At 36.9% G+C, this 11,297-nt stretch overlaps 1 protein-coding gene across 1 annotated transcript in view; it reads left to right on the top strand.

The window, feature by feature from the left end:
- The window catches only part of LOC123552119 (F-box only protein 3-like), a 33,707-nt gene extending 27,777 nt beyond the window's left edge, over positions 1-5,930 (top strand). Inside the window, exon 12 of the mRNA XM_045341511.2 lies at positions 4,824-5,930. Within this exon, the coding sequence (XP_045197446.2) occupies positions 4,824-4,933 (110 nt within the window). The 3' untranslated portion in view covers positions 4,934-5,930. The remainder of the gene's footprint in view (positions 1-4,823) is intronic.
- Positions 5,931-11,297: the final 5,367 nt, after the last annotated feature.

Genomic DNA, 11,297 nt, shown 5'->3' on the forward strand with positions numbered 1-11,297 from the left:
ATGGGTCATCTCGGGTCAAAAACTAGGTCACTAGGTCAAATCAAGGAAAAACCTTGTGTATGCGATAGAGGCAGTATTTTTCAATTAATTCCTCATGAATATTGGTCAGAATGATAACCTTGATGAAATCTAGGCCGAGTTCGAAAATGGGTCATCTCGGGTCATAAACTAGGTCACTAGGTCAAATCAAAGAAAAACCTTGTGTATGCGATAGAGGCTGTATTTTTCAATTGATCTTCATGAATATTGGTCAGAATGATTGCCTTGATGAAATCTAGGCCGAGTTCGAAAATGGGTCATCTCAGGTCAAAAACTAGGTCACTAGGTCAAATCAAAGAAAAACCTTGTGTATGCGATAGAGGCTGTATTTTTCAATTATTCTTCATGAATATTGGTCAGAATGATAACCTTGATGAAATCTAGGCCGAGTTCGAAAATGGGTCATCTCGGGTCAAAAACTAGGTCACTAGGTCACTAGGTCAAATCAAAGAAAAACCTTGTGTATGCGATAGAGGCTGTATTTTTCAATTGATCTTCATGAATATTGGTCAGAATGATTGCATTGATGAAATCTAGGCCGAGTTCGAAAATGGGTCATCTCGGGTCAAAAACTAGGTCACTAGGTCAAATCAAAGAAAAACCTTGTGTATGCGATAGAGGCGGTATTTTTCAATTGATCTTCATGAATTTTGGTCAGAATGATAACCTTGATGAAATCTAGGCCGAGTTCGAAAATGGGTCATCTCGGGTCAAAAACTAGGTCACTAGGTCAAATCAAGGAAAAACCTTGTGTACGCGATAGAGGCTGTATTTTTCAACTGATCTTCATGAAATTTAGCAGAATGATTACCTTGATAAAATCTAGGCCGAGTTCGAAAATGGGTCATCTGGGGTCAAAAACTAGGTCACCAGGTCAAATCGAAGAAAAACATTGTGTATGCAATAGAGGATGTAGTTTTCAATTGATCTTCATGAAATTTGGTCAGAGTGATTGCCTTGATGAAATCTAGGTGGAGTTTGAATATGGGTTATCTGAGATCAAAAACTAGGTCACTAGGTCAAATTAAAGAAAAATCTTGTGTATGCAATAGAGACTGTTTTTTTCAATTGATTTTATGAAATTTGGTCAGGATGATTGCCTTAATGAAATCTAGGTCGAATTTGAATATGGGTCATCTGAGGTCAAAAACTAGGTTACTTGGTCAGATCAAAGAAAAAACTTGTGTATGTGATAGAGGCTGTATTTTTCAATTGATCTTCATGAATTTTGGTCAGAATGATTGCCTTGATAAAATCTAGGTTGAGTTTGAACATGGGTCATCTAGGGTCAAAAACTAGGTCATATCTAAGAAAATGCTTGTTTTATCGCAAGAGACCAATTTTTTGGTCCAATCTTAATGAAAATTGGTCAGAATATTTGTTTCCATGAAATCACTAGGTCAAACATGTTTTACACTGTTATGGTGTGTTTCTTAGGTGAGCGACCTAGGGCCATCTTGGCCCTCTTGTTTCCTGTCCGGTCCATAACTCTCCCATCCATGAAGAGATTTTAATATTACTTGGCACAAATGTTTCCCATGAGGAGACAACATGTCATGCGCAAAACCTGGACCCCTAGCTTAAAGGTCAAGGTCACAATTGGAGGTCAAAGGTCAACAAGGCTTTTTTCCTGTCCGGTCCATAACTCTCCCATCCGTGAAGGGATTTTAATATTACTTGGCACAAATGTACCTCATAATAAGACGATGTGTCATGCACAATTTTCAGACCCCTAGCTCAAAGGTCAAGGTCACACATAGCAGTCAAATGTTAACATAGCATGAACAGGGTCTGTTTCGTGTCCAGTCCATAACTCTGACATTCATTAAGGGATTTTAATATCACTTAGCACAAGTGTTCCCAATGATGAGACGACGTGTCATGCGCAAATCCCGGACCCCTAGCTCAAAGGTCAAGGTCACAATTGGGGGTCAAAGGTCAACAGAATTTTTTTCCTGTCCCGTCCATAACTCTGCCATCCATGAAGGGATTTTAATATTACTTGGCACAAATGTTCCCCATGATGAGACAACATGTCTTGCGCAAAGCCCAGACCCTTAGTTCAAAGGTCAAGGTCACAATTGGAGATCAAAGGTCAATAAGGTTTTTTCCCTGTCCGATCCAGAACTCTGTCATCCATCAAGGGATTACAATATTACTTGGCATAAATGTTCCCCATGATGAGACGACATGTCATGCGCAACACCCAGTACCCTAGCTTAAAGGTCAAGGTCACACTTTGAGATCAAAGGTCAAGAGGATTTTTTCCTGTCTGGTCTATAACTTTGTCATGCAAAGCAGGATTTAGATATCAGTTGGCACAAATATTCCCCTGGATGAGACAACATGTCGTGCGCAAGAACCAGGTCCCTAGGTCTAAGGTCAAGGTCATATTTAGAGGTCAAAGGTCAAATTCAAGAATGACTTTGTACGGAACATTTCTTCTTCATGCATGGAGGGATTTTGATGTAACTTGGACCAAATGTTCACCACCATGAGGCACCCTTGTTTTTAGAATTACGTCCCTTTGTTTTACTATAAATAGATTTTATTGTAACTTTTTTATTACTGGCGGTAGAGAAAAATCGAGACCACTTTCCTGTGGTACAGCATGCATGTTACATCCAATTTTTAGGTGTATTTTGACCTATCTCTCCCTGGAAAAGAGTTTCTTGTGGACTTATATTATATAGATTTTTTTTTTTTTTTAAAGATTAATTTCCCTTTGTTGTTACTATAAATAACTTACATGATAACATTTTTATAATCAGCCAAAAAAATTCAATATGAAAACAACTGTGGGTTTTTATATATGCACATTTTAATCCAAGTGTGTTGTTATAACATATTGTATATGTAGTACAATATTGTTTATACATCATTGACAGAGATCAGTTCATTATGTTATACTGCAGTAGAGAAAATCAGGTGCCTTCCAGTAGGGGACTTTGTATTGCATGGCAATACTTCATTCACTTGTTTTAACCAAACTTGCACACAACTTGTATCACCATAAGATCACGGTTCCTTTCTTGAACTGGCCAGATCCCATTATGGGTTCCAGAGTTATGGCCCCTGAAAGGGCCAAAATTAGCTATTTTGACCTTGTCTGCATAATAGCAGCTTTATTTATAATTTGATTTTTACCAAACTGGCACACAACTTGTATCACCATAAGATCTTGGTTCCTTTCTTGAACTGGCCAGATTCCATTATGGGTTCCAGAGTTATGGCTCCTGAAAGGGCCAGAATTAGCTATTTTGACCTTGTCTGCACAATAGCAGCTTCATTTATGATTTTATTTTAATCAAACTTGCACACAACTTGTATCACCATAAGATCTCGGTTCCTTTCTTGAACTGGCGAGATTCCATTATGGGTTCCAGAGTGATGGCCCCTGAAAGGGCCAGAATTAACTATTTTGACCTTGTCTGCATAATAGCAGCTTCATTTATGATTTGAATTAAATCAAACTTGCACAAAACTTGTATCACCATAAGATCTTGCTTCCTTTCTTCAACTGGCCAGATTCCATCAGAGTTATGGCCCCTTAAAGGCCCAAAATTTGCTATTTTGGCTTTTGCAGCCATATAGAGACTTCATTTATGGTTTTAATTGATACAAACTTTCAAAATGTCTTCAACAACAATAAATCTTGGATTCCATGACAAATCAGATCCAATCATAGGTTCCAGAGTTATTTTATATCTGTGTACCTCCCCTGATTGTAATCAAAATGGATTTATATCAGTAAGTACTTACAGGACTTATTTGAAATTTCATTATTGTTATTAGTTGGACTGAGACAGTCAGGGTAGATAACTATGGACTGATTTTATGTCAAATTACCTCCCTTTATTTCAAATTAAAATTGTTATATCTCCATAACTAATGAAGATACTGATCTGAAATTTCATTTATGTCAACAGATTTATTTGGCAGATCCTTCTTTTGTCCACTTACAATATTTACTTTTTTAATTACTTCCCTTTTTACGTTACTATAAATAGCTTATTTTTAGTAACTTTTTTATTATTGGCCATAGGGAAAACACGAGACCAGTTTTCTGTGGTACAACATGGATGGTACCTCCAATTTTTAGGTGTATTTTAACATATCTATACCTTGTAAGATTTTTTTTTCTTTTTGGTTAAATTTCTGCCCTTTGTTGTTCCTGTCCTTTGGACTTAGATATTTTTTCTGAGGACCTTCTTGTCCTCATGTGCAATGATAACAGGTGAGTGATATAGGGCCATCATGGCCCTCTTGTTTTATTAAGTGGCACTTTTCAGAAATTAGTTCTGTGTCAAAACAGGAATACAAATAATGGGGTTATGCCTTAAGAGCGTCACTAAGTTGATTTCTAACATCATTGACCATGTTTAAAGCATAAAAATAAAAAAGTGAAGTGCAGTTTTGCAACTTAATGTTAAAAAGTTGAAAAAAAATCTCCAATGCCATAAAAACATCTAGGGCCGGTCCAAAAATTTAGGTAGGTCGGGGTACCAGAAACAAACAATTTTTTTAGGCCTAAGATATGATTTTAAAAGAATTACACTGATCACCACAGAGAATGATATATTATACATATCACATGAATATACTCATACAACATCCATACATCAATCTAAAGAATCTGTGTCAGTTATTTCCTGGTCATATTAAAATTGTATTAAATTTTCCTGAAGTGTTATTTTACAGTTTCCATGGTTTCAAAAGATTATTTGTAGATGATTTCCAGAGAATTGTTATGTTATTTATTGGTCTTACTTGTAATTGTGCAGGAATCGAGACAGATGTTCCTTGTCCTCTGTTCTGTATGAAGGCCCCGGCGTGTTTGACAGCCGCAGAAAGGCGGGAAATCATCAAGGCTCGACAGAAAGAAAATGGCTGATGGGAAAATGTGTTTGGTTAAGCAGGTACTATCACAGGGTTCACCGTATCACATCCAGCAAAGCTGATTGTCGGCTTTTTGAGCAGAAAAACAAAAACTAACTACTTGATATTAGGAACCAGTCTGGATGGTTCTGCTGGTTACCAGCTTAATGATAATGACAGAACAAGTTTCAAACTTGGTTGTGGGAACCATCCATAATCATTGACTTTACAATCATCATCTCTTACAAACAAAGATAATCTCACAGGAAAGACTGTTTCATGCTGGACACCAGCTGCCTGAATGATTTCCATGGATACTTGACTACTCAGGGACAATTGGACAGCTAGACAATGGGAATATTTAGTTGTTATTTATTATTGAGAATTACTTATTCTGTTGTGTACACTCAAGGACTTTTAAGATGCTCCATCTATACATTTGGAAAATTTTATCCAAGATTTTCATACTGCATAATTATATTTATGAAATATACACGATGATTAAGGGTATAACTTGTCAGTGCTAAATGAAGCGTGACTACCGATTATGGAGCTCATATTTGGATTTGTTTTATTCAGATATACAGAGAATCGGTAATCATCATCATTGTCTTATAAAAATATCAAATACCTGTCATTACACCATTAAAAGATACAAACATTGACCATTCCTTCTACTGTTAAAAGGTTAAATTGACTTTTATGTAACAAAACACCAAAGTAGATGACAATGTATTTTAAAACATTCGCAGGATGTTGTCGCTTGTTCAGTATATTTTCGGTGACTCTCCCATACTGAAATAACTGGATGGTGTTTGTTATTGTTGCTTCAAAAAGTTTCAGTAAAAGATGAGAAACACCTATTTTTGAGGAGAACGAATGTCTATACTTGTTTTAATGAACTAATCTTTAATTTGATAAAAGTTGGAAATTTTTTTTAAGAAAAACTGTTCTTCACAAGTTTATAATCAGTTTCAGTATGTAATAGCATTAAAATAATTTTTGTAAATGCATGCTGTGAATTTCATAGGACATGAATTACAACACCAGCTACACGTACAAACGTGACGATGGTCACGCTTCAGATATCGCAAATAAAACCATGTCGGATAAGATATAAGGAATAATAAAAAGTGAATATCAAAATAGTTGAATACATATAAAAAAAGAATGGTTGCAGTGTATGGATGAGGTGTTTTTAAAATGCATGAATGTAGTTGTAAAATCTTTAGTCTGTAACACTTTAAGAATAACTTTAGCCGGTTTAGAGATTGTTGATAACCCATTACAGTCCTTCAGTTGGCTTGTGAAAGAATGATGATTATACCCTCCAGTTGACCAAAATGCCTCAAGGGACGGTTGGTCTTCCTCTACCTTGAGGGACACCTGGTTTATTCACCTTGATGGTCATATGGGGTCTTCCTGTACCTTGTGGGATGCATGGGGTCTTTCCCCAACTTGGGGGACATGAATGGTTTTCTTCCTCCGTTGAAGCTAGTCACTGTATGACTCAAAACTGTGTATGTGTTTACTTTATTTGTTTGCTTGGGTATCAAAGATTCTATAGAAGTATTTCAGGGATGAAATTCTTGAAGCTGTTTAATTTCCTGTAACATTTAGTAATTACCTTATTTCCATAAAAGATCAATTTACCAAGATAAATCTTTTGAACAAGAGGATGTAATTGTTTTGCTCAGTTGTCTGTCAATCCGTAGCTCAGTTAGTAAAACATACCAATAACTAGAGAATGGTCTGGCCTACAGTAGTCAAACTGTATAGGATGAGTGCCTTTGGTCAGTAGATAATCTTACAGTTTTGGGGTCAGTACATCAAAGGTCAAGGTCACAATGACCTTGATATTAAAAACTGTCTGTTCAACAACTAAAGAATGCCTGTGCCTACTGTTTTTAACTGCCTGTGGTCAACAGATGACACCCAAATGTTTTCTTTAGCTCACCTGAGCAGGTAAGTTTTTGTGATTGCTGGATGTCCGTCGTCTGTCTGTCTGTCGTCTGTCAACATTTAGCTTGTGTATGCGATAGAGGCTGTATTTTTCAACTGATCTTCATGAAATTTGGTCAGAATGATTGCCTTGATGAAATCTAGGCCAAGTTCAAAAATGGGTCATCTGGGTTCAAAAACTAGATCACTAGGTGAGATCAAAGAAAAACCTTGTGTATGCGATAAAGGCTGTATTTTTCATTTGATCTTCATGAATTTTGGTCAGAATGATTACCTTTATGAAATCCATGCAGAGTTCAAAAATGGGTCATCTAGGGTCAAAAACTGGGTCACTAGGTCAAATCAAAGAAAAACCTTGTGTATGCGATAGAGGCTGTATTTTTCAACTGATCTTCATGAAATTATGTCAGAATGATTGCCTTGATGAAATCTAGGCCTAGTTCAAAAATGGGTCATCTGGGATCAAAAACTAGGTCACTAGGTCAAATCAAAGAAAAACCTTGTGTATGTGATAGAGGCTGTACTTTTGAAATGATCTTTATGAATTTTGGTCAGAATGATTGCCTTGAAAAAATCTAGGTCAAGTTTGAATATGGGTCATCTGGGATAAAAAACTAGGTCACTTGGTCAGATCAAAGAAAAATCTTGTGTATGCAATAGGGGCTGCATTTTATACTGGATCTTCATGAAATTTGATCAGAATGTTTGTCTTGATGAAATCTAGGTTAAGTTTGAATATGAGTCATCTAGGGTCAAAAACTAGGTCACCCGGTCAAATTAAAGAACATTTGTTTGTTTTAGGTTTAACGCCATTTTTCAACAGTATTTCAGTCATTTAACGGTGGGCAGTTAACATAACCAGTGTTCCTGGATTCTGTACCAGTACAAAGCTGTTCTCCGCAAGTAACTGCCAACTTCCCCACATGAATCAGAGGTGGAGGACTAATGATTTCAGACACAATGTCGTTTATCAAATAGTCACGGAGAACATACGCCCCGCCCGAGAATCGAACTCACAACCCCGCGATCTGTAGACCAACGCTCTACCTACTGAGCTAAGTGGGCGGGCTTGTAAATTAAAGAACAACCTTGTGTACGCAATAGGGGCTGCATTTTACTGGATATTTATAAAATTTAGTCAGAATGATTGCCTTGATCAATTCTAGGTCAAGTTAGAATATGGGTTATCTATGGTCAAAAACTAGGTCAAATCAAAGAAAAACTTCGTGTATGCAATAGAGATTGTATTTTTCAATTGATTTTCATGAAATTTGGTCAGATGAAATTAAGGTCAGGTTCGAATATTAGTCATCTGGGGTCAAAAACTAGGTCGCTAGGACAAATCAAAGAAAAATGTTTTGTATGTGATGGAGGCTGTATTTTTCAATTGAGGTTCATGAAATATGGTCAGAATGATTGCCATGATCAAATCTAGGTCAGGTTCGAATGTTGGTCATCTTGGCTCAAAAACTAGGTTACTAGGTCAAATGGAAGAAAATACTAGACCACATTTTTGGTCCAATCTTAATGAAAATTGGTCAGAATATTTTGTTTCTATGAAATCACTAGGTCAAACATGTTTACACTGTTAGGGTGTGTTTCTCAGGTGAGCGACCTAGGGCCATTTTGGCCCTCTTGTTTGGTTCAATAGGTCAACAGTCAAGGTCCCAGTGACCTGGAGACTGAAAATGGTTCCGACTCGATTAGGAACCCTTTGGCCTACTGCTTTCCAACTTCATAGGATGATTACCAGTGGAGAGTAGATGGCTCTGTTATTTTACTTATCAGTAGGTCAAGGTCACATTGATCTGTAGACTGATATCAGTTTCCCTGTAATAACTAAAGAAAGCTTATAAATACCATTAATAACTTTTTTTACGCCCGTTTGAAAAACTGGACGTATTATGGGAACGCCCCCTGGCGGGCGGCATCCACAGACCTTGTCCGGAGCATATCTTCTACATGCATGGAGGGATTTTGATGAAACTTGGCACAGTTGTTCACCATCATGAGTCGGAGTGTCGTGCGCAAGAACCAGGTCCCTAGGTCTAAGGTCAAGGTCACACTTAGAGGTCAAAGGTCAAATTCAAGAGTGACTTTGTCCGGAGCATATCTTCTTCATGCGTGGAGGGATTTTAATGAAAGTTGGCACAATTGTTCATCATCATGAGACGGAGTGTCGTGCACAAAAACCAGGTCCCTAGGTCTAAGTTCAAGGTCACACTTAGAGGCCAAAGGATACAAGAATGAAAAATTCAAGAATGAATTTGTCCGGAGCATATCTTCTTCATGCATGGAAGGATTTTGATGTAGCTTGGCACAGTTGTTCACCATAATGAGAGGGAGTGTCATGCGCAAGAACCAGGTCCCTAGGTCTAAGGTCAAGGTCACACTTAGAGGTCAAAGGATACAAGAATGAAAACTTTGTCTGGAGCATATCTTCTTCATGCATGAAAGGATTTTGATGTAGCTTGGCACTTGGCACATGAATTTGTCTGGAGCATATCTTCTTCATGCATGGAAGGATTTTGATGTAGCTTGGCACCAAGACCACTTTTCTGTGGTACAACATTGATGTTACTTTCAAATTTTGGGTGTATTTTAAGGTATCTCTACCTGGTAAGGATTTTTTTGTGGACTTAGAAAAATAAAAGAATTACAATAATTTCTAAAAAAAAAAAAAAAAAACATTGTAAACAACTAGAAAATTAAAATTCCATTTGCAAATACAGGTGCTAGTGTAAAGAAATTTGCTGTGACGGGCGTATATTGTGACATTCTGGCACTCTTCCAAAATTATTCCATTGGTCAAAAGATGACCTTTAATGGTTTAAGGATCAGGAGATCAAAAGGTAAGTGTCACAGTTACATTAGAACTTAAAATGGTTTCCATTCAATATTTGGAGCACTTCTTGACTTCAGCCTGTTAAATTTTTGAGGCTGTTTGCCTATGGTAAGGAGTTGGCCACTATTGCTTTTGTGGTCAGTACTTCGAGGATCAGTGTCACAATGACCTATAGATTGAAAAGGGTTTCTGATCAGTTACTGGCGAACACTCGACCCTATGACTTTCAAACTTTATAGGATGGATTGCCTGTAATTAGTAGAAGACCCCCATGTTTTTTGAGATAAAATTTTGTCAAATGTAAGGTCACAGCATACAAAATTACACATCCAGTTGCCTACAGCGGGCCATTATGGGGGCATATAATTATGTTTTAAAACCAGCCCTTGTTATTTAGAACATTACTGTTTATCCTAACATAGAAACCTGGCTTACATGTCATACATGTAAGGTAATTACTGCATCTTGTACAGGTTTGTGAAATGTACAGATTTAATTGAAAGCCTTTCACCATTGTATTTACGTGTGTTGAAGCCTCACCTGTTATTGATTTGATTTAATGATATGTTGCTGTTGTGTTTTAGCTGAACTGGGTCTGAAGGACTAGGGTATGCTATTGGAATCTTAAATTGCAGCATCTGTGGTTTGTATGCCAACATTTCCTTCAGATTACTTCTTCTTTTAGACTTCTGGAGGGAAGCCACTCTAAAATCTTCCTTTTGACTTATTTAACCAACCAGATTCATTCCACTGCACCTATAGAACTTTCAAGGCTGACTATCTGTCCACCCAGATGCATCCTGCCGGCTCTTTTCCTCTGCATATATTCAACTCCTGTCATTGCCTGTTACCTGTTCCCCATCTTACCTTTACCTTCTGACTTGCATCATCTGTAAGTTAGTTTAGTTATACTAGTACTAGTAACCTGTCTCAGGGAAAATTTGCCTTATTTCTTACCCTTGTAGATGGATTTTTATCAGCTTCTTTATTTTGGAAACCTATTTACTACTTATAGTATTGAAACCATTCTATACCAGAGTCTGAGAAACAAACTTTAAATGTGTTGGCAAGATCAGAAAGTGAATCAGCTGTTTGTAACATTCCCATTCCTTGTTGTTTTGCCTTTTTGTAGTGTACGTGTTTACTGTCCATACTTTGAAGTCACTAACTGAGTCGGAATTTCAAGTTCAATTATTTAAAAGGGAGTCATGGTCTTCAAATTATATACTGTATTTAGCATATAACTATATCACTTTGTAACCATTATGACTATGTCTTGTTGGTAACATGGTAATGCACAATTGTATTTACATTTAGTGATGTATTCACTAATGCCAGCCTTTGAGAACTGCCAAACATTTCCAAATAAATAGGGTGCTCGAAGGAGGTTATATTTATCAACATTTGGTGATGGTTGTGGTCTTAGACAAAATGATCATACAATAGTATGTTCATGGAATGCTTTTACTATCTGATAAGGATGGGAGATTTATATGCAAATATATCTAGTAACATGGTACATGTATACAGTGTTGGCCTTATTGTTTTTTATATTATGAAAGAAAAAGATAAC

The sequence above is a fragment of the Mercenaria mercenaria genome, chromosome 4 (genome assembly GCF_021730395.1).
Source record: "Mercenaria mercenaria strain notata chromosome 4, MADL_Memer_1, whole genome shotgun sequence".
Taxonomy (NCBI): Eukaryota; Metazoa; Mollusca; class Bivalvia; order Venerida; family Veneridae; genus Mercenaria; species Mercenaria mercenaria.